This window comes from Oncorhynchus mykiss, chromosome 15, assembly GCF_013265735.2.
Source record: "Oncorhynchus mykiss isolate Arlee chromosome 15, USDA_OmykA_1.1, whole genome shotgun sequence".
Classification (NCBI taxonomy): Eukaryota; Metazoa; Chordata; class Actinopteri; order Salmoniformes; family Salmonidae; genus Oncorhynchus; species Oncorhynchus mykiss.
Window position 1 is genome coordinate 71,314,482 of NC_048579.1, and position 24,637 is coordinate 71,339,118.

Below are 24,637 nucleotides of genomic sequence, written 5' to 3' on the forward strand. Positions count from 1 at the left end.
ATCTATTCAATTCAATTGAAGGGGCTTTATTGGCATGGGAAACATGTGTTAACATTGCCAAAGCAAGTGAAGTAGATAATATATAAAGTGAAATAAACAACAAAAATTAACAGTAAACATTACACATACAGAAGTTTCAAAACAATAAAGACAATCCAAATGTCATATTATATATATATACAGTGTTTTAACAATGTACAAATGGTTAAAGGACACAAGATAAAATAAATAAGCATAAATATGGGTTGTATTTACAATGGTGTTTGTTCTTCACTGGTTGCCCTTTTCTCGTGGCAACAGGTCACAAATCTTGCTGCTGTGATGGCACACTGTGGAATTTCACCCAGTAGATATGGGAGTTTATCAAAATTGGATTTGTTTTCGAATTCTTTGTGGATCTGTGTAATCTGAGGGAAATATGTCTCTCTAATATGGTCATACATTGGGCAGGAGGTTAGGAAGTGCAGCTCAGTTTCCACCTCATTTTGTGGGCAGTGAGCATATAGCCTGTCTTTTGAGAGCCAGGTCTGCCTACGGCGGCCTTTCTCAATAGCAAGGCTATGCTCACTGAGTCTGTACATAGTCAAAGCTTTCCTTAAGTTTGGGTCAGTCACAGTGGTCAGGTATTCTGCCGCTGTGTACTCTCTGTTTAGGGCCAAATATCTATCTATCTATCTATCTATCTATCTATCTATCTATCTATCTATCTATCTATCTATCTATCTATCTATCTATCTATCTATCTAATTATTTTTTCTTCCAATCATTTATGTAATGGCTTCAATCTATCCCTTCATCTCTCCATCAATCCATCCCTCCATACTTCCAAACCTTTCTGCAGATGGATAAACAGACAGAGGCATATCTCGAATGATTGATTTTCTGTAGTCAGTGTTGGAGAAAGACCTGTGACATTTTCTCCCCCCAGACACAGTATTGATGACATGGCCTCTAAGGTCACAGTCAACCTGTCATCTTCCTTTATCTCATGGATCAGTGCTTTATTAACACACACACACACACACACACACACACACACACACATACACAACTACACCTGTCGGTGCAGGTGTAGTTTTAGCTCTAGCAGTCTGGAGAGAGAGAGAGTGACCAGAGAGATGAATACTCTGGCTGGGTGTTCTAATCAGAGAGATGAATACTCTGGCTGGGTGTTCTAATCAGAGAGATTAATAATCTGGCTGTAAACTCCTCTGTAAACTCCTATGTAAACTCCTCTGTAAACTCCTCTGTAAACTTCTCTGTAATCTCCTCTGTAAACTTCTCTGTAAACTCTCCTCTGTAAACTCCTCTGTAAACTCCTATGTAAACTCCTCTGTAAACTCCTCTGTAAACTTATCTGTAATCTCCTCTGTAAACTTCTCTGTAAACTCTCCTCTGTAAACTCCTCTGTAAACTCCTCCGTAAACTCCTCTGTAATGTCCTCCGTAAACTCCTCAGTAAACTCCTCTGTAAACTCCTCTGTAAACTCCTATGTAAACTCCTCTGTAAACTCCTCTGTAAACTTCTCTGTAATCTCCTCTGTAAACTCCTCTGTAAACTCTCCTCTGTAAACTCCTCTGTAAACTCCTCCGTAAACTCCTCTGTAATCTCCTCCGTAATCTCCTCAGTAAACTCCTCTGTAAACTCCTCTGTAAACTCCTCTGTAAACTCCCCTCTGTAAACTCGTCCGTAAACTCCTCCGTAAACAAACTCCTCTGTAAACTCTCCTCTGTAAACTCCTCTGTAAACTCTCCTCTGTAAACTCCTCTGTAATCTCCTTCGTAAACTACTCTGTAAACTCTCCTCTGTAAACTCCTCTGTAAACTCCTATGTAAACTCCTCTGTAAACTCCTCTGTAAACTTATCTGTAATCTCCTCTGTAAACTTCTCTGTAAACTCTCCTCTGTAAACTCCTCTGTAAACTCCTCCGTAAACTCCTCTGTAATGTCCTCCGTAAACTCCTCAGTAAACTCCTCTGTAAACTCCTCTGTAAACTCCTATGTAAACTCCTCTGTAAACTCCTCTGTAAACTTATCTGTAATCTCCTCTGTAAACTCCTCTGTAAACTCTCCTCTGTAAACTCCTCTGTAAACTCCTCCGTAAACTCCTCTGTAATCTCCTCCGTAATCTCCTCAGTAAACTCCTCTGTAAACTCCTCTGTAAACTCCTCTGTAAACTCCCCTCTGTAAACTTGTCCGTAAACTCCTCCGTAAACAAACTCCTCTGTAAACTCTCCTCTGTAAACTCCTCTGTAAACTCTCCTCTGTAAACTCCTCTGTAATCTCCTTCGTAAACTACTCTGTAAACTCTCCTCTGTAAACTCCTCTGTAAACTCTCCTCTGTAAACTCCTCCGTAAACTCCTCCGTAAACAAACTCCTCTGTAAACTCCTCCGTAAACTCCTCTGTTATCTCCTCCATAAACTCCTCTGTAAACTTCTCTGTAAACTCTTCTGTAAACTCTCCTCTGTAATTGAGGAATTCTTTCTTGTAAGCGTTTTCAACTGTAGTCCCTGTAGTCCCTGTAGTTCCTGCAGTCCCTGTAGTCCCTGCAGTCCCCGTAGTCCCCACAGTTTCTGTAGTCCCCGCAGTCCCCGTAGTCCCCGCAGTCCCCGTAGTCCCTGCAGTCCCCGTAGTCCCTGCAGTCCCCATAGTCCCTGCAGTCCCTGCAGTCCCCGTAGTCCCTGCAGTCCCCGTAGTCCCTGTAGTCCCTGTAGTCCCTGTAGTCCCTGCTGTCCCTGCTGTCCCTGCAGTCCCTGTAGTCCCTGTAGTCCCTGCTGTCCCTGTAGTCCCCGTAGTCCCCGCAGTCCCTGTAGTCCCTGTAGTTCCTGCAGTCCCTGTAGTCCCTGCAGTCCCCGTAGTCCCCACAGTTTCTGTAGTCACCGCAGTCCCCGTAGTCCCCATAGTCCCCACAGTCCCCGTAGTCCCCGCAGTCCCCGTAGTCCCCGCAGTCCCCGTAGTCCCTGCAGTCCCCATAGTCCCTGCAGTCCCCATAGTCCCTGCAGTCCCCGTAGTCCCTGCAGTCCCCGTAGTCCCTGCAGTCCCCGTAGTCCCTGCAGTCCCCATAGTCCCTGTAGTCCCTGCAGTCCCCGTAGTCCCTGTAGTCCCTGTAGTCCCTGCTGTCCCTGTAGTCCCTGCTGTCCCTGTAGTCCCTGTAGTCCCTGTAGTCCCCGTAGTCCCCGCAGTCCCCGTAGTCCCTGTAGTCCCTGCAGTCCCTGTAGTCCCTGTAGTCCTGCAGTCCCTGTAGTCCCTGTAGTCCCTGTAGTTTTAAGAGCAATGCAACTACTGTTGATTTACTTGTTTGAATGTGTCTGCAGCTTTTTCCCTGCAGCTTTTCAGTCCCACTTTTTAGTGCTCTGAATGATGACACATTGTACCACAGAAACAGTAGTTTCAAAAGGAAAAACCTACAGCAATGACCTCTCAGGCGTCAGCCATTCTAACAGATACTAATAGATTGAGTGTGTCTGTTATCCAGGTATCTGGAGTTGGAGAGCAGTGGGCAGCGTAATGAGATCCGTCTCCACTACCGTACCAGGGACCAGCGGCAACACACTGAGGGGTTCCCCTACTCCCTGGCAGACGACCGTTGGCACAAGCTGTCTGTGGCTGTCAGTGTCTCCCACGTGGTGCTGCACGTCGACTGTAACAGGTGAGTGTGGGCACTGGGAGGGGAGAGGGAGAGAGAGTTTAATGTTAATGTTTAATGTTCATTTTTATTGTTTATTTCACTTTTGTTTATTATTTACACTACCGTTCAAAAGTTCGGGGTCACTTAGAAATGTCCTTGTTTTTTAAAGAAAATCACATTTTTTGTCCATTAAAATAACATCAAATTGATCAGAAATGCAGTGTAGACATTGTTCATGTTGTAAATGACTATTGTAGCTGGAAACGGCAGATTTTTAATGGAATATCTACATAGGCGCACAGAGGCCCATTATCAGCAACCATCACTCCTGTGTTCCCACGGCATGTTGTGTTAGCTAATCCAAGTTTATCATTTTAAAAGGCTAATTGATCATTAGAAAAACCTTTTGCATTTGTGCTGATTACAGTTTTTTTTTACAATCGCTAGGACCCATTTCTCAATACTTAGGTCACTTTTTCAAAACTCTTCACCCAGTTCTCCTAACTAACTTTCAGCTTGGCACAGCAGTTCATTTCACGTTGAAAATGTACTAAAACTACCAAAACACTTCATACATGTCTGAAATCAACTCGTTGTTCCAGAACACTGGCAAAGGTTGTCACCCAACGAGCACATTTTGTCAGTCATAAAACAACGACCTAAACAACACTAACAACAGGTAGCATTACACAATGTTTTCTGTACAAAACAAGAATGACACCTCTCTACTGTTTAGAATTCACTGCAGTATATGTTACAGGAATGTATCAGACATGATGCAATATGCTTCAATATGTTTTATGTCATTTTATGGCATTGAGTGATTCCAAAATACAATCATTTGTATGTACACCATCTACCGATACAGATACAGTACCAATGCTAGTCAACCCTGTCTTCTGCATTTGGCCACAGGTTCTCATCCACGTCACATCTTATGTCATCCTGGGCAATACACCTAGGAAAGAATCTTTTGTCATGCCTAGTCTATCCCTGGCAATCTTCTGCAGATATGTCCAGGCATCCAACATTCATTGCGTCCAGGAGGGACATTTGATCATGTGGATGGTGGTCATAAACCTTCTACCTCCATGAGGAAAATAATTCCTCTATGGGGTTGAGGAATAGAGAGTAAGGAAGGAGGAAAATAATTCCTCTATGGGGTTGAGGAATAGAGAGTAAGGAAGGAGGAAAATAATTTCTCTATGGGGTTGAGGAATGGAGAGTAAGGAAGGAGGAAAATAATTCCTCTATGGGGTTGAGGAATGGAGAGTAAGGAAGGAGGAAAATAATTCCTCTATGGGGTTGAGGAATAGAGAGTAAGGAAGGAGGAAAATAATTCCTCTATGGGGTTGAGGAATGGAGTGTAAGGAAGGAGGAAAATAATTCCTCTATGGGGTTGAGGAATAGAGAGTAAGGAAGGAGGAAAATAATTCCTCTATGGGGTTGAGGAATGGAGAGTAAGGAAGGAGGAAAATAATTCCTCTATGGGGTTGAGGAATGGAGAGTAAGGAAGGAGGAAAATAATTCCTCTATGGGGTTGAGGAATGGAGAGTAAGGAAGGAGGAAAATAATTCCTCTATGGGGTTGAGGAATAGAGAGTAAGGAAGGAGGAAAATAATTCCTCTATGGGGTTGAGGAATAGAGAGTAAGGAAGGAGGAAAATAATTCCTCTATGGGGTTGAGGAATGGAGAGTAAGGAAGGAGGAAAATAATTCCTCTATGGGGTTGAGGAATAGAGAGTAAGGAAGGAGGAAAATAATTCCTCTATGGGGTTGAGGAATAGAGAGTAAGGAAGGAGGAAAATAATTCCTCTATGGGGTTGTGGAATGGAGAGTAAGGTGGGAGGAAAAGGGACATCATCCTGGGATGGGCTGCAAACCACTCTGTGACTGTATGGGAGGGGTGAAATGCCACATTGTCCCATACAATTACAAACGTTTCCGCCTCACTGCAACCCTTTCCTCACCTGACCCACCCCTTCCATAGAGGTCATCCAGGAATGTAATGAGACGCTCGGTGTTGTTTGGCCCAATTAGCAGTTTGTCTAACAGAAATCCAACAGAGGATATTGCTCCACACATTGTGATGTTGGCACCCCTCTGGCCCGGGACGTCCACTGAGGCTCTTTTCCCAATAACATTCCTTCCTCGTCGCCGTGTTTTGGCCAAGTTGAAACCAGCCTAATCCACAAAGATGAATATGTGGGGTGTTTGCCTGGCTTCAATCTCCATGACTCTCTAAAATAAATCCACAAGGCAACATAAGAGTTAGGCTATTACGGTAGTTTGCATTATACCTTAAAACATGCCATTGTGTGCCTCTGCCCTGTTTGGTTTAGTTCAAAACCAGTTCTGTATTATATAGTCATCTTACCTGGACTTATTGGTTCCTGAGTTGCTTGACTCGTTCAGAGTTCCTCTCAAAGGGGACAGTGTACAACTGCTTCATCCTGACTTGATGTTGTTTCAGGACTCTAGAAATATTTGTTATGCTTACATTGCCTGCCAACACTCGTCCCGAATCTGTGAGTTTTATGCCATTGTTTCTGATGACCATATCAACGATTGCAGTTTCCTGCACAGCAGTGAACATCCTACCTCTCCCGCCTGTAGGAGGTAACCGTTGGGTCCTAAGCAGGAATACAAAAACAATTACAATTACACACAGGTAGGTTTGGAGGCTTTGCTCAATTACACACAGGTAGGTTTGGAGGCTTTGCTCAACTGACTTCTGTAATGTTCGGTTCAGTCAGATGCCCTTGCAGAACGAACATCTTACCTGTTGTTTAGCCGGACATTTCTCAGAATAGATGGCACTGTTGAGTGTTGCAGATTTGGCTGCACTCTCAGACCAGCCTCTCTCATTGATAAACCATGATTTATTACATGATCAATTATAGTGGCCCTAATCTCATGTGAGACTACAGCTCTTGATCTTCCTCTCAGTCTTCTTCCACCATGCATACGTACTCCTCTCCCTCTTCCTCTTCCTCTCCCAGCCACTCTTCTTCCTCTGTCAGCCACTTCTCTATCTCTGGCTGGGTCCATGTTTACATTACAGTACAGCATTATTGCTAAGATGTCCCCTTCTGTATAGATGGTAATGACATTGAAAGACTAACACCTGGGTAGGTGTTCAGCTACAATGGGAATCAGCTGTGGTTGGTCTAATTGTTTTGATAGTATTTCATTTTTTAGATTTAGAATACATCTCAAAACGGTATTACTGTAGAAATGTAGGAAATGTATGTCTTATTCAATTTTGTGTTATTTTAGGGTTTAAACTTAAGTTTAACAGTTTTGAAAAGAGTATGTAAACATGTGCAAATTGGCCTGTAGGTACACAGAGTTTTGGTGGTGGTTGTGTCTGAGTGAGAAAAGAGTTCATGGAAATTGAAAGATGTAGTCATTGAATGCATTTTGTGCCAAAGCAATGAAAAATGATCCATAGTTTAGCCCACATAGACTGCTGTTATGCTCACTGTGTGAAGAGTTTTGAAAAAGTGGCCTAAGTATTGAGAAATGGGTCTTAGCGATTGTAAAAAATTGTAAAGAACCAATAAAATATTATACCAGCCATCTTTAGACTAGTTGAGTATCTAGAGCATGAGCATTTGTGGGTTCGATTACAGGCTCAAAATGTCTAGAAACAAAGAACTTTCTTCTGAAACTAGTCAGTCTATTCTCTTTCTGAGAAATGAAGGCTATTCCATGCGAGAATTTGCCAAGAAACTGAAGATCTCGTACAACACTGTGTACTACTCCCTTCACAGAGGAGTGGGAGGTCCTGGTGCACAACTGAGCAAGAGGACAAGTACATTAGAGTGTCTAGTTTGAGAAACAGATGCCTCACAAGTCCTCAACTGGCAGCTTCATTAAATAGTGCCCGCAAAACACCATTCTCAACGTCAACAGTGAAGAGGCAACTCCGGGATGCTGGCCTTCTAGGCAGAGTTGCAAAGAAAAAGCCATATCTCAGACTGGATAAGATTAAGATGGGGAAAAGAACACAGACACTGGAGAGAGGAACTCTGCCTAGAAGGCCAGCATCCCGGAGTCACCTCTTCACTGTTGACGTTGAGACTGGTGTTCTCAAACTAGACACTAATGTACTTGTCCTAACGATCAATTAGCCTTTTAAAATGATAGACTTGGATTAGCTAACACAACGTGCCATTGGAACACAGGAGTGATGATTGCTGATGATGAACCTCTGTACACCTATGTAGATATTCCATTAATAATCAGCCGTTTCCAGCTACAATAGTCATTCACAACATTAACAATGTCTACACTATATTTCTGATCAATTTGATGTTATTTTAATGGACAAAAAATGGATTTTCTTTAAAAAACAAGGACATTTCTAAGTGACCCCAAACTTTTGAATGGTAGTGTACTTCACTTGCTTTGGCAATGTTAACATATGTTTCCCATGCCAATAAAGCACATGAATTGAATTGAGAGACACAGAGAGAGCAGAAAGGGTTGTCGTGAATGGAGGGAGAGAGAATACCTTTAGGGTACCAGTGCTTTACGCTTGGAACACACCGACAGCGTCACTGCGTTTTGGTACACCAGAAAGACATTCATGTACACCAGAAAGACTTTCCAATGAAACGCTGCGTATGCCTTGCAGCACAGCATTGCAGAGGCAGCTGCAGTGTGTTCTGTGTGGTGCATATGTTGGATTTATCGAACGTATGGGTCAAACTGTATGTGTAGACGGCGTGCCAGAAACGGTAGCAGAAGGTGAATGTTGAACTTTTGTTGCACACAGATCCAGATGATGCTGCGTATTATTTGCACCATGACGCTGTCGGGGTGTTGGAAGTGTTAGGGATGCCAATGGTGAGCGGGATGGTGTAACAACCCAGCACTATAACACCTGAGTCAGCTAATAAACCAATCATCCAGGTCTTGATGATCTGGTGAAGCAGGTGTTATTGTGGAAGGCTGAACATGAGCAGGGCTGGGAGGGAAGAACTACGGCCGTGGGTAGTACTGCTGTTGTGTCTCCTAAAGCAGGGCTGGGAGTGAAGAACTACGGCCCTGGGTAGTACTGCTGTTGTGTCTCCTAAAGCAGGGCTGGGAGTGAAGAACTACGGCCCTGGGTAGTACTGCTATTGTGTCTCCTAAAGCAGGGCTGGGAGTGAAGAACTACGGCCCTGGGTAGTACTGCTGTTGTGTCTCCTAAAGCAGGGCTGGGAGTGAAGAACTACGGCCCTGGGTAGTACTGCTGTTGTGTCTCCTAAAGCAGGGCTGGGAGTGAACAACTACGGCCCTGGGTAGTACTGCTGTTGTGTCTCCTAAAGCAGGGCTGGGAGTGAAGAACTACAGCCCTGGGTAGTACTGCTGTTGTGTCTCCTAAAGCAGGGCAGGAAACATTTTGTCATCTATTTGAATGAGTAACTGTTCATTATGTTCTGTGTATAAACAGTATTCTATCCACCTGTATGTTCTGTGTATAAACAGTATTCTATCCTCCAGTATGTTCTGTGTATAAACAGTATTCTATCCTCCATTATGTTCTGTGTGTAAACAGTATTCTATCCTCCAGTATGTTCTGTGTATAAATAGTATTCTATCCTCCAGTATGTTCTGTGTATAAACAGTATTCTATCCTCCATTATGTTCTGTGTATAAACAGTATTCTATCCTCCAGTATGTTCTGTGTATAAACAGTATTCTGTCCTCCAGTATGTTCTGTGTATAAACAGTATTCTGTCCTCCAGTATGTTCTGTGTATAAACAGTATTCTATCCTCCTGCATGTTCTGTGTATGAACAGTATTCTATCCTCCAGTATGTTCTGTGTGTAAACAGTATTCTATCCTCCAGTATGTTCTGTGTATAAACAGTATTCTATCCTCCTGTATGTTCTGTGTATAAACAGTATTCTATCCTCCAGTATGTTCTGTGTATAAACAGTATTCTATCCTCCAGTATGTTCTGTGTATAAACAGTATTCTATCCTCCAGTATGTTCTGTGTATAAACAGTATGCTCTCCTGCAGTCTGCTCTGTGTATAAACAGTATAGTATCTCCTTGTATTCCTCTCGTCCTCTAGGATCTATGAGAGGGTGATAGAGAATCCGTCTATGGACATTCCCTCTGACACCACCATCTGGCTCGGACAGAGGAACCAGGCCCATGGATACTTCAAGGTATGTTGTAGGGATTCATATCTTCCTGAAAATCTACTAAGTTTCAATACTGAGAATAATGTATCCAGAGTGTCCTGGGAAATACTGCAAAAATTGGAAGTGCCCATTGAAAGAGTTTAAAATCAAGATACGGTCACTATGCCAGGGTTCTCCCCAAATAAGATTGGCGCTGCGCCACCTTGCCGGCTTGGCTGCGTCACTATGCCAGGGTTCTCCCCAAATAAGATTGTTGCTGTGCCACCTTGCCGGCTTGGCTGCGTCACTATGCCAGGGTTCTCCCCAAATAAGATTGTTGCTGTGCCACCTTGCCGGCTTGGCTGCGTCACTATGCCAGGCTTCTCCCCAAATAAGATTGTTGCTGTGCCACCTTGCCGGCTTGGCTGCGTCACTATGCCAGGGTTCTCCCCAAATAAGATTGTTGCTGCGCCACCTTGCCGGCTTGGCTGCGTCACTATGCCAGGGTTCTCCCCAAATAAGAACCCTCAGCACCCCTACTTTCGGCGGCTAGGCCCTTGGCACGTCTCAAGCAACGCGATGGCACTGTCCCAATCAAAACTGCGCTGAAATCAATCTATGACCACACACAACCATTGCGTTAAATTAGTATAACGGATGGATATGATTTTGGGAGTTTCACTACAAGCAAGAATTTGAAACATGCCTTCAATTGGATTAGGCAGAGGTCAGTAATCCAGAGCAGTCTGAAAGGTACAGAACGGCAGGCAGGCTCAGGGCAGAGGTCAGTAATCCAGAGCGGTGTGAAAGGTACAGAACGGCAGGCTCAGGGCAGAGGTCAGTAATCCAGAGCAGTCTGAAAGGTACAGAACGGCAGGCTCAGGGCAGAGGTCAGTAATCCAGAGCAGTCTGAAAGGTACAGAACGGCAGGCAGGCTCAGGGCAGAGGTCAGTAATCCAGAGCAGTCTGAAAGGTACAGAACGGCAGGCAGGCTCAGGGCAGAGGTCAGTAATCCAGAGCAGTCTGAAAGGTACAGAACGGCAGGCTCAGGGCAGAGGTCAGTAATCCAGAGCAGTCTGAAAGGTACAGAACGGCAGGCAGGCTCAGGGCAGAGGTCAGTAATCCAGAGCAGTCTGAAAGGTACAGAACGGCAGGCAGGCTCAGGGCAGAGGTCAGTAATCCAGAGCAGTCTGAAAGGTACAGAACGGCAGGCAGGCTCAGGGCAGAGGTCAGTAATCCAGAGCAGTCTGAAAGGTACAGAACGGCAGGCAGGCTCAGGGCAGAGGTCAGTAATCCAGAGCAGTCTGAAAGGTACAGAACGGCAGGCTCAGGGCAGAGGTCAGTAATCCAGAGCAGTCTGAAAGGTACAGAACGGCAGGCAGGCTCAGGGCAGAGGTCAGTAATCCAGAGCAGTCTGAAAGGTACAGAACGGCAGGCAGGCTCAGGGCAGAGGTCAGTAATCCAGAGCAGTCTGAAAGGTACAGAACGGCAGGCAGGCTCAGGGCAGAGGTCAGTAATCCAGAGCAGTCTGAAAGGTACAGAACGGCAGGCAGGCTCAGGGCAGAGGTCAGTAATCCAGGACGTTGTGACAAGGTACATAACGGCAGGCTCAGGGCAGAGGTCAGTAATCCAGAGCAGTCTGAAAGGTACAGAACGGCAGGCTCAGGGCAGAGGTCAGTAATCCAGAGCAGTCTGAAAGGTACAGAACGGCAGGCTCAGGGCAGAGGTCAGTAATCCAGAGCAGTCTGAAAGGTACAGAACGGCAGGCTCAGGGCAGAGGTCAGTAATCCAGAGCAGTCTGAAAGGTACAGAACGGCAGGCTCAGGGCAGAGGTCAGTAATCCAGAGCAGTCTGAAAGGTACAGAACGGCAGGCAGGCTCAGGGCAGAGGTCAGTAATCCAGAGCAGTCTGAAAGGTACAGAACGGCAGGCAGGCTCAGGGCAGAGGTCAGTAATCCAGGGTGGTGTGACAAGGTACAGAACGGCAGGCAGGCTCAGGGCAGAGGTCAGTTATCCAGGGTGGTATGACAAGGTACAGCTGGTTCTGTACCTCTGTCTCATCAGGTTCTAGTGATTCCACCTGTCAGGTAGCTGGTTCTGTACCTCTGTCTCATCAGGTTCTAGTGATTCCACCTGTCAGGTAGCTGGTTCTGTACCTCTGTCTCATCAGCTTCTAGTGATTCCAACTGTCAGGTAGCTGGTTCGGTACCTCTGTGTCATCAGCTTCTAGTGATTCCAACTGTCAGGTAGCTGGTTCTGTACCTCTGTCTCATCAGCTTCTAGTGATTCCAACTGTCAGGTAGCTGGTTCTGTACCTCTGTCTCATCAGCTTCTAGTGATTCCAACTGTCAGGTAGCTGGTTCTGTACCTCTGTCTCATCAGCTTCTAGTGATTCCAACTGTCAGGTAGCTGGTTCTGTACCTCTGTGTCATCAGCTTCTAGTGATTCCAACTGTCAGCTAACGTCACACTCATAGAGCTCAGCTAGGCTAACTCATCCTGCATAGATATGCTCTGAGGTCAACCTCTCCCACTCTCTCTCTCTCTCCTCCCTTTCTCTCTGTTATTCTGTCTAAACCTCTCTCTCTCTCCTCCCTCTCTCTTTTATTCTGTCTAAACCCCTCTCTCTCCTCCCTCTCTCTGTTATTCCGTCTAAACCTCTCTCTCTCTCCTCCCTCTCTCTCTGTTATTCTGTCTAAACCTCTCTCTCTCTCCTCCCTTTCTCTCTCTGTTATTCTGCCGCAAACTCTCTCCCCTTCTCGCTTTCTCTCCATCTCTCCCCTTCTCCCTTTCTCTTCCTCCTCCCGTCTCTCACTGTCTCTACAGGGTATAATGCAGGATGTTCAGCTGGTCGTCATGCCTCAAGGCTACATCTCCCAATGTCCAGACCTCAACCGCAGTAAGAGAACAGTTACATTTAGTACCTATAAAAGTCTGAAACCTCTTATGTTAACATGCTGACATGTACATTATTGTACAGCCACTATAAAAGTCTGAAACCTCTTATGTTAACATGCTGACATGTACATTATTGTAAACCCTCTATAAAAGTCTGGAAACTCTGCATCTAAAATGAGATGCCCACAAAGGCAACATCAGCTACACATGCATTTACAGTATAGCTCTAATATGCTTGCCAGTACAGTTACATGGACATTGACAATGGAACTATCATGCCAACATTACATTACCATGACTTACCTGTGTTTCAGCTTGCCCCACCTGCAATGACTTCCATGGGCTGGTGCAGAAGATCATGGAGCTGCAGGATGTCTTAGCCAAGACCTCCAGCAAGGTACTATAGCATAAGACAATGGGTGCCTCAGTCGTCTACAGTGGTTTCCTCTCCTTGTCTTCTTTCCATCTGCATTGATTTGAAGGGAGAGGAGAGGAGGCCACTTGTAGACGATTGAGATCCACCCTACTGTTGTGTCTCTCTGGTCGACATGCTAGCTTTTCTTACAACTCCTACTTTGTGTAATGTACGGTACATTAGTGTAGAGTAATGGTGTAGCTGTGGACAGCTGCTCAGCCGTGTACACCACCGCCTGATGTTCTGTCAGTGTTCAAGGCATAAGTGTATGAATTATTCACACAGACGGTAAGTGAGGGAACATCCATTTACTGTTCTTTACTACAGCACATCTCTGTCACCATGTGGTTTACTGGGCTCTGGTTCCCTTGTCCTGCAACACTGGGTTGTTGAATAAATAATGAGTTAAAAAGTAGACTGTAACAACGGACTATTGACCCCAAAAAACACACACACACACACACACACACACACACACACACACACACACACACACACACACACACACACACATACACACACACACACACTAACTCTGTATCTGTGTTTTGGTGTGTGTGCAGCTGTCTCGTGCGGAGGAGAAGATGCAGGGTTTGGATGGCTGTTACTGTGAGAGGAGCTGCAGTATGAATGGAGAGCTGTACAGGGAGGACGAGAGATGGACAGACGGATGCAGGAACTGTTCCTGCTATGTAAGAATTTTTTATTATTATTATCATCATTATTTTTTTACCTTTATTTAACTAGTCAAGACAGTTAACAACAAATTCTTATTTACAATGACGGCCTACTATAACATACTATAACAGCTTATAACAAACAGGCTATAACACATTATAACAGACTATTTCAGACTATAACAGACTCTAACAGACTATAACAGACTATAACAGACTATAACAGACTATAACAGACTATAACTGGCTATAACAGACTATAACAGGCTATAACAGACTATAACAGGCTATAACAGACTATAACAGGCTGTAACAGACTATAACAGGCTATAACAGACTATAACAGGCTGTAACAGACTATAACAGACTATAACAGGTTATAACACACTATAACAGGCTGTAACAGACTATAACAGACTATACCAGACTGTAACAGGCTATAACAGACTACAACAGACTATAACAGACTCTCACAGGTTATAACAAACTACGACAGGCTATATCAGACTATAACACATCTACATAAGGCTATAAGCTAGGACTCTGTTATATAGGGCTTAAAGGGACAGTTCACTTTATCATCTCTGTGGTTTAAAGGGACAGTTCACACTATAGTCAGTGTAAGCTTAAATGGACAGATCAATCTATAATCACCGTGGGTTTAAAGGTGACAGTCCAATCTATAATCACTGTGGGTTTAAAGGTGACAGTCCAATCTATAATCACTGTGGGTTTAAAGGGATAGATCACTACATGATCACAGTTATCCGGGACTTAAAGGGATGGTTCACTTCATGATCACAGTTATCCGGGACTTAAAGGGATGGTTCACTTCATGATCACAGTTATCCGGGACTTAAAGGGATAGTTCACTTCATGATCACAGTTATCCGGGACTTAAAGGGACGGCACTGAATGGAAATCCATAACCTGTGTCTGAAAAATCTATAGTGCATCAACTCTATGTGATTCTCCTGATCCCAGAGATCAAGACATAGAGTCTGTTCCTGAGTTCATAATAATACAGAAATGTCCTCTCACTGTCAACTGAGTTTATTTTCAGCAAACTTAACATGTGTAAATATTTGTATGAACATAACAAAAATGGAATAATGTGTCCCTGAACGAAGGGGGGGGGGGGGTTGTCAAAATCAAAAGGATGAGGATGAGGGAGGAGCCTATTGCGGACAGTCTGAGCACTGATGGAGGGATTGTGCGTTCCTGGTGTAACTTGTGCAGTTGTTGTTGCCATCCTGTACCTGTCCCACAGGTGTGATGTTCGGATGTACCGATCCTGTGGAGGTGTTGTGACATGCGGTCTGCCACTGCGGTCTGCCACTGCGGTCTGCCAGTGCGGTCTGCCACTACGATCAGCTGTCCGTCCTGTCTCCCTGTAGCGCTGTCTTTGGCGTCTCACAGTGCGGACATTGCAATGTATTGCCCTGGCCACATCTGCAGTCCTCATGTCTCCTTGCAGCATGCCTAAGGCACGTTCACGTGGATGAGCAGGGACCCTGGACATCTTTCTTTTGGGGTTTTTCAGAGTCAGTAGAAAGGCCTCTATAGCGCCCTAAGTTTTCATAACTGTGACCTTAATTGCCCACCGTCTGTAAGCTGTTAGTGTCTTAACGACCGTTCCACAGGTGCATGTTCATTAATTGTTTATGGTTCATTGAACAAGCATGGGAAACAGAGTTTAACCCCTTTACAATGAAGAACTGTGAAGTTATTTGGATTTTTACGAATTATCTTGAAAGACAGGGGACTGATAAAGGGACATTTATTTTCTTGCTGAGTTTAGATTGTCATACTAATAACATCTGTTTTGTCTCATTCCTTTAGAATGGTACAGTCCAGGTTGAAGATCATAGATCTTCATACTAATAACGTCTGTTTTGTCTCATTCCTTTAGAATGGTACAGTCCAGGTTGGAGATCATAGATCTTCATACTAATAACGTCTGATTTGTCTCATTCCTTTACAATGGTGCAGTCCAGGTTGAAGATCATAGATATTTATACTAATAACGTATGTTTTGTCTCATTCCTTTAGAATGGTACAGTCCAGTGTGAGACCATCTCGTGCCCCCCTCCCCAGTGTCCCCCTGACTCCGCCCCTGCCTATGTGCCAGGCACGTGCTGCAAAGAGTGTCAGCGTGAGTAACAACACCTACCATGCCATGTTCTTCTCACATCTGCACAACACAGTCCTCTCCTGTTCTTTCTCTAACACTTTCTCTCTACACCACCTCTCTGTCTCTCTCTCCTCTCTACACCACCTCTTTGTCTCTCTCTCCTCTCTACACCACTTCTCTGTCTCTCTCTCCTCTCTACACCACTTCTCTGTCTCTCTCTCCTCTCTACACCACCTCTCTATCTCTCTCTCCTCTCTACACCACTTCTCTGTCTCTCTCTCTCCTCTCTACACCACTTCTCTGTCTCTCTCTCCTCTCTACACCACCTCTCTGTCTCTCTCTCCTCTCTACACCACTTCTCTGTCTCTCTCTCTCCTCTCTACACCACCTCTGTCTCTCTCTCCTCTCTACACCACTTCTCTGTCTCTCTCTCTCCTCTCTACACCACTTCTCTGTCTCTCTCTCCTCTCTACACCACTTCTCCGTCTCTCTCTCCTCTCTACACCACCTCTCTGTCTCTCTCTCCTCTCTACACCACTTCTCTGTCTCTCTCTCCTCTCTACACCTCTTCTCTGTCTCTCTCTCCTCTCTATACCACTTCTCTGTCTCTCACTCCTCTCTACACCACCTCGCTGTCTCTCTCTCCTCTCTACACCACTTCTCTGTCTCTCTCTCCTCTCTATACCACTTCTCTGTCTCTCTCTCCTCTCTACACCACTTCTCTGTCTCTCTCTCCTCTATACACCAATTATTTGTCTCTCTCTCCTCTCTATACCACTTCTCTGTCTCTCTCTCTCCTCTCTACACCACTTCTCTGTCTCTCTCTCTCCTCTCTACACCACTTCTCTGTCTCTCTCTCTCCTCTCTACACCACTTCTCTGTCTCTCACTCCTCTCTACACCACTTCTCTGTCTCTCTCTCCTCTCTACACCAATTCTCTGTCTCTCTCTCCTCTCTACACCAATTGTTTGTCTCTCTCTCCTCTCTACACCACTTCTCTGTCTCTCTCTCTCCTCTCTACACCACTTCTGTCTTTCACCTCTCTACACCACTTCTCTGTCGCTCTCTCTCCTCTCTACCCCACTTCTCTGTCTCTCTGTCTCCTCTCTTCCCCACTTCTCTGTCTCTCTCTCTTCTCTACACCACTTCTCTGTCTCTCTCTCCTCTCTACACCACTTCCCTGTCTCTCTGTCTCCTCTCTTTCCCACTTCTCTGTCTCTCTCTCCTCTCTACACCACTTCTCTGTCTCTCTTTCCTCTCTTTCCTCTCTACACCACTTCTCTGTCTCTCTCTCCTCTCTACACCACTTCTATGTCTCTCTCTCCTCTCTACACCACTTCTCTGTCTCTCTCTCCTCTCTACACCACTTCTCTGTCTCTCTCTCTCCTCTCTACACCACCTCTGTCTCTCTCTCCTCTCTACACCACTTCTCTCTCTCTCTCTCTCCTCTCTACACCACTTCTCTGTCTCTCTCTCCTCTCTACACCACTTCTCCGTCTCTCTCTCCTCTCTACACCACCTCTCTGTCTCTCTCTCCTCTCTACACCACTTCTCTGTCTCTCTCTCCTCTCTACACCTCTTCTCTGTCTCTCTCTCCTCTCTATACCACTTCTCTGTCTCTCACTCCTCTCTACACCACCTCGCTGTCTCTCTCTCCTCTCTACACCACTTCTCTGTCTCTCTCTCTCCTCTCTACACCACTTCTCTGTCTCTCTCTCCTCTCTATACCACTTCTCTGTCTCTCTCTCCTCTCTACACCACTTCTCTGTCTCTCTCTCCTCTATACACCAATTATTTGTCTCTCTCTCCTCTCTATACCACTTCTCTGTCTCTCTCTCTCCTCTCTACACCACTTCTCTGTCTCTCTCTCTCCTCTCTACACCACTTCTCTGTCTCTCTCTCTCCTCTCTACACCACTTCTCTGTCGCTCACTCCTCTCTACACCACTTCTCTGTCTCTCTCTCCTCTCTACACCAATTCTCTGTCTCTCTCTCCTCTCTACACCAATTGTTTGTCTCTCTCTCCTCTCTACACCACTTCTCTGTCTCTCTCTCTCCTCTCTACACCACTTCTGTCTTTCACCTCTCTACACCACTTCTCTGTCGCTCTCTCTCCACTCTACCCCACTTCTCTGTCTCTCTGTCTCCTCTCTTCCCCACTTCTCTGTCTCTCTCTCTTCTCTACACCACTTCTCTGTCTCTCTCTCCTCTCTACACCACTTCCCTGTCTCTCTGTCTCCTCTCTTTCCCACTTCTCTGTCTCTCTCTCCTCTCTACACCACTTCTCTGTCTCTCTTTCCTCTCTTTCCTCTCTACACCACTTCTCTGTCTCTCTCTCCTCTCTACACCACTTATATGTCTCTCTCTCCTCTCTACACCACTTCTCTGTCTCTCTCTCCTCTCTACACCACTTCTTTGTCTCTCTCTCCTCTCTACACCACTTCTATGTCTCTCTGTCTCCTCTCTACACAACTTCTCTGTCTCTCTCTCCTCTCTACACCACTTCTATGTCTCTCTCTCCTCTCTACACCACTTCTCTGTCTCTCTCTCCTCTCTACACCACTTCTATGTCTCTCTGTCTCCTCTCTTCCCCACTTCTCTGTCTCTCTCTCCTCTCTACACCACTTCTCTGTCTCTCTTTCCTCTCTTTCCTCTCTACACCACTTCTCTGTCTCTCTCTCCTCTCTACACCACTTCTATGTCTCTCTCTCCTCTCTACACCACTTCTCTGTCTCTCTGTCTCCTCTCTTCCCCACTTCTCTGTCTCTCTCTCCTCTCTACACCACTTCTCTGTCTCTCTTTCCTCTCTTTCCTCTCTACACCACTTCTCTGTCTCTCTCTCCTCTCTACACCACTTCTATGTCTCTCTCTCCTCTCTACACCACCTCTCTATCTCTCTCTCCTCTCTACACCACTTCTATGTCTCTCTCTCCTCTCTACACCACTTCCCTGTCTCTCTGTCTCCTCTCTTTCCCACTTCTCTGTCTCTCTCTCCTCTCTACACCACTTCTCTGTCTCTCTTTCCTCTCTTTCCTCTCTACACCACTTCTCTGTCTCTCTCTCCTCTCTACACCACTTATATGTCTCTCTCTCCTCTCTACACCACTTCTCTGTCTCTCTCTCCTCTCTACACCACTTCTTTGTCTCTCTCTCCTCTCTACACCACTTCTATGTCTCTCTGTCTCCTCTCTACACAACTTCTCTGTCTCTCTCTCCTCTCTACACCACTTCTATGTCTCTCTCTCCTCTCTACACCACTTCTCTGTCTCTCTCTCCTCTCTACACCACTTCTATGTCTCTCTGTCTCCTCTCTTCCCCACTTCTCTGTCTCTCTCTCCTCTCTACACCACTTCTCTGTCTCTCTTTCCTCTCTTTCCTCTCTACACCACTTCTCTGTCTCTCTCTCCTCTCTACACCACTTCTATGTCTCTCTCTCCTCTCTACACCACTTCTCTGTCTCTCTGTCTCCTCTCTTCCCCACTTCTCTGTCTCTCTCTCCTCTCTACACCACTTCTCTGTCTCTCTTTCCTCTCTTTCCTCTCTACACCACTTCTCTGTCTCTCTCTCCTCTCTACACCACTTCTCTGTCTCTCTCTCCTCTCTACACCAATTCTCTGTCTCTCTCTCCTCTCTACACCAATTGTTTGTCTCTCTCTCCTCTCTACACCACTTCTCTGTCTCTCTCTCTCCTCTCTACACCACTTCTGTCTTTCACCTCTCTACACCACTTCTCTGTCGCTCTCTCTCCACTCTACCCCACTTCTCTGTCTCTCTGTCTCCTCTCTTCCCCACTTCTCTGTCTCTCTCTCTTCTCTACACCACTTCTCTGTCTCTCTCTCCTCTCTACACCACTTCCCTGTCTCTCTGTCTCCTCTCTTTCCCACTTCTCTGTCTCTCTCTCCTCTCTACACCACTTCTCTGTCTCTCTTTCCTCTCTTTCCTCTCTACACCACTTCTCTGTCTCTCTCTCCTCTCTACACCACTTATATGTCTCTCTCTCCTCTCTACACCACTTCTCTGTCTCTCTCTCCTCTCTACACCACTTCTTTGTCTCTCTCTCCTCTCTACACCACTTCTATGTCTCTCTGTCTCCTCTCTACACAACTTCTCTGTCTCTCTCTCCTCTCTACACCACTTCTATGTCTCTCTCTCCTCTCTACACCACTTCTCTGTCTCTCTCTCCTCTCTACACCACTTCTATGTCTCTCTGTCTCCTCTCTTCCCCACTTCTCTGTCTCTCTCTCCTCTCTACACCACTTCTCTGTCTCTCTTTCCTCTCTACACCACTTCTCTGTCTCTCTCTCCTCTCTACACCACTTCTATGTCTCTCTCTCCTCTCTACACCACTTCTCTGTCTCTCTGTCTCCTCTCTTCCCCACTTCTCTGTCTCTCTCTCCTCTCTACACCACTTCTCTGTCTCTCTTTCCTCTCTTTCCTCTCTACACCACTTCTCTGTCTCTCTCTCCTCTCTACACCACTTCTATGTCTCTCTCTCCTCTCTACACCACCTCTCTATCTCTCTCTCCTCTCTACCCCACTTCTTTGTCTCTCTCTTTATCCTCTCTTCATAACGAACAGCTCACACGACCACGCTGCCCCCTGAAATCGCATCTTTTTTCTTCATTTCTCTCAATTCAATTCAATTCAAGGGGCGTTATTGTCATGGGAAACATATGTTAACATTGCCAAAGCAAGTGAGGTAGATAATATACAATAGTAAAATAAACAATAAAAATGAACAGTAAACCTTCCACTCACAGAAGTTCCAAAATAATCTCTCTCTCTTTGCCTCTCTCTCTCTTTGTCTCTCTCTCTCTTTGTATCTCTCTCTCTTTGTCTCTCTCGCTCTTTTTGTCTCTCTCTCTCTGTTTCTCTCTCTCTTTGTCTCTCTCTCTCTTTGTCTCTCTCTCTCATTGTATCTCTCTCTCTTTGTCTGTCTCTCTCTTTGTTTCTCTCTCTCTCTTTGTTTCTCTCTCTCTTTGTCTCTCTCTCTCTTTGTCTGTCTCTCTCTTTGTTTCTCTCTCTCTCTTTGTTTCTCTCTCTCTTTGTCTCTCTCTCTCTTTGTCTGTCTCTCTCTTTGTTTCTCTCTCTCTTTGTTTCTCTCTCTCTTTGTCTCTCTCTCTCGCTTTGTTTCTCTCTCTCTTTGTCTCTCTCTCTCTTTGTCTCTCTCTCTCTCATTGTCTCTCTCTCTCTCTTTGTCTGTCTCTCTCTTTGTCTCTCTCTCTCTTTGTTTCTCTCTCTCTTTGTCTCTCTCTCTCTTTGTCTGTCTCTCTCTTTATTTCTCTCTCTCTTTGTTTCTCTCTCTCTTTGTCTCTCTCTCTCTCTTTGTCTGTCTCTCTCTTTGTTTCTCTCTCTCTTTGTTTCTCTCTCTCTTTGTCTCTCTCTCTCTCTTTGTTTCTCTCTCTTTGTCTCTCTCTCTTTGTCTCTCTCTTTCATTGTCTCTCTCTCTCTTTGTCTGTCTCTCTTTGTTTCTCTCTCTCTTTGTTTCTCTCTATCTTTGTCTCTCTCTCTCTTTGTTTATCTCTCTCTTTGTATCTCTCTCTCTCTTTGTATCTCTCTCTCTTTGTTTCTCTCTCTCTTTGTATCTCTCTCTCTCTCTCTCTCGCCCTCGCTCTCTCTCATTCTCGCCCTCTCTCTCTATCTATCTCTCCCTTTCTCTCTCTCCATTCTGTTCCCTCTTTCTCTATCTCACGCTCTGTCATTCCTCCCCATCCCTCAGCCCACAGTGTGAAGCACACAATCATAAAGACTTGTCTTAATAACTGACCACATCTCCGCGTTGCTAGGATACTCCCGCCACGTACACAGCTCTCAATGCCTTCACATATACATCAATAATTCAAGGCCAGTCTTTAAAGCCTGCTGCTATCTGGAGCCAGTGTTAATATGAAAGCCATTTAAGTAATGACTTAAACTGTGTATAACACGCTACTGTACCTTGCTCAAAATGTTAAAAGGGACTAGGAATAACTAAAAACTGTGTGTGTGCACGTGTGCATTTGTGTGTGTGTGTCCATAGCTGTGTGTCTGTTCAGAGGAAGGGTGTACGTGGAAGGGGACTTGAAGAGTGTGAGGGATTCATCTGGAAACTGTTTACTGTTTGAGTGTCAGGTAAGTCCAATACACTCCACATGTCTACATACTCTTAGCTTGCATTGACTACAGAACACACCTGCACTCAACACACCATGATAATCCCTATAGAGACAACACACCATGATAATCCCTATAGAGACAACACACCATGATAATCCCTATAGAGACAACACACCATGATAATCCCTATAGAGACAACACACCATGATAATCCCTATAAAGACAACACACAATGATAATCCCTATAGAGACAACACACCATGATAATCCGTATAGAGACAACACACCATGATAATCCCTATAGAGACAACACACCATGATAATCCCTATAGAGACAACACACCATGATAATCCCTATAGAGACAACACACCATGATAATCCCTATAGAGACAACACACCATGACAATCCCTATAGAGACAACACACCATGATAATCCCTATAGAGACCAAACACCATGATAATCCCTATAGAGACAACACACCATGATAATCCCTATAGAGACAACACACCATGATAATCCCTATAGAGACAACACACCATGATAATCCCTATAGAGACACCACATCATGATAATCCCTATAGAGACAACACACCATGATAATCCCTATAGAGACAACACACCATGATAATCCCTATAGAGACAACACACCATGATAATCCCTATAGAGACACCATGATAATCCCCATAGAGACAACACACCATGATAATCCCCATAGAGACAACACACCATGATAATCCCTATAGAGACACCATGATAATCCCTATAGAGACACCATGATAATCCCTATAGAGACACCATGATAATCCCCATAGAGACAACACACTCCCTCTGATCCAGCCTGGTCTGGGCGTGTTTCATGTTGAAATACATATCATCCATATTAGTATCTGGAGGTGGATGGCCTCATGTACTAATGCATCAGATCAGCCTTTACAGTACCTCTCAAACCAACAGCTTGAATATAGACACGTCTCACAGAACAGCTTGACTATAGACAAGTCTCACAGAACAGCTTGACTATAGACACGTCTCACAGAACAGTTCATTACAGACACGTCTCACAGAACAGCTTGACTGTAGACACGTCTCACAGAACAGCTTGACTATAGACACGTCTCACAGAACAGCTTGACTATAGACATGTCTCACAGAACAGCTTGACTATAGACACGTCTCACAGAACAGCTTGACTATAGACACGTCTCACAGAACAGCTTGACTATAGACACGTCTCACAGAACAGTTTGACTATAGACACGTCTCACAGAACAGCTTGACTATAGACACGTGTCACAGAACAGCTTGACTATAGACACGTCTCACAGAACAGCTTGACTATAGACACGTCTCACAGAACAGTTAATTACAGACACGTCTCACAGAACAGCTTGACTGTAGACATGTCTCACAGAACAGCTTGACTATAGACACATCTCACAGAACAGCTTGACTATAGACACGTCTCACAGAGCAGCTTGACTATAGACACGGCTCACAGAGCAGCTTGACTATAGACACGGCTCACAGAACAGCTTGACTATAGACACGTCTCACAGAGCAGCTAGACTATAGACACGTCTCACAGAACAGCTAGACTATAGACACGTCTCACAGAACAGCTTGACTATAGACACATCTCACAGAACAGCTTGACTATAGACACATCTCACAGAACAGCTAGACTATAGACACGGCTCACAGAGCAGCTTGACTATAGACACATCTCACAGAACAGCTTGACTATAGACACGTCTCACAGAACAGCTAGACTATAGACACGGCTCACAGAGCAGCTTGACTATAGACACGTCTCACAGGACAGAACAGCTTGACTATAGACACGTCTCACAGAGCAGCTTGACTATAGACACGTCTCACAGAACAGCTAGACTATAGACACGTCTCACAGAACAGCTTGACAATAGACACATCTCACAGAACAGCTTGACTATAGACACGTCTCACAGAACAGCTTGACTATAGACATATCTCACAGAACAGCTTGACTATAGACACATCTCACAGAACAGCTTGACTATATACACGTCTCACAGAACAGCTTGACTATAGACACGTCTCACAGAACAGCTTGACTATAGACACGTCTCACAGAACAGCTAGACTATAGACACATCTCACAGAACAGCTAGACTCTAGACACGTCTCACAGAACAGCTAGACTCTAGACACGTCTCACAGAACAGCTAGACTATAGACACGTCTCACAGAACAGCTTGACTATAGACACGTCTCACAGAACAGCTTGACTATAGACACGTCTCACAGAACAGCTTGACTATAGACCTGTCTCACAGAACAGCTAGACTATAGACACGTCTCACAGAACAGCTTGACTATAGACCTGTCTCACAGAGCAGCTTGACTATAGACAGGTTGAAAAGCAGCAAACCCCAGAGATGTATTTATTTTATGAAACTAAAGCTTTCATGGCTGTCAAATAGATAAATAAACCAAATAAATATAATACATATTTGGATATATTAGCATCTAATATAATGATCTATTGTTAGAAGTGGGATGTCCATGTCTAAAGCAGAGAAGATGGATTTTGACAGAGATGTTACTGTAAGCACCTGTGGTGTCATGGTTTTTACAGAAGCACAGTATGCAGAGGGTGGAGAACGCTCCCTGTCCTGAACTGAC

The 24,637-nt window shown here is 44.9% G+C and overlaps 1 protein-coding gene across 1 annotated transcript in view; it reads left to right on the plus strand.

Annotated features, from left to right (window-relative positions):
- Positions 1 to 24,637, plus strand: part of LOC110490712 (protein kinase C-binding protein NELL2) — a 104,988-nt gene that overhangs the window by 19,057 nt on the left and 61,294 nt on the right. The window contains exons 4-11 of the mRNA XM_036945213.1: positions 3,477 to 3,650; positions 9,701 to 9,797; positions 12,577 to 12,649; positions 12,963 to 13,045; positions 13,627 to 13,755; positions 15,793 to 15,895; positions 21,893 to 21,984; positions 24,591 to 24,637. The exon at positions 24,591 to 24,637 is cut by the window's right edge and continues 56 nt beyond it. Coding sequence (XP_036801108.1) covers positions 3,477 to 3,650; positions 9,701 to 9,797; positions 12,577 to 12,649; positions 12,963 to 13,045; positions 13,627 to 13,755; positions 15,793 to 15,895; positions 21,893 to 21,984; positions 24,591 to 24,637 — 798 coding nt within the window. The remainder of the gene's footprint in view (positions 1 to 3,476; positions 3,651 to 9,700; positions 9,798 to 12,576; positions 12,650 to 12,962; positions 13,046 to 13,626; positions 13,756 to 15,792; positions 15,896 to 21,892; positions 21,985 to 24,590) is intronic.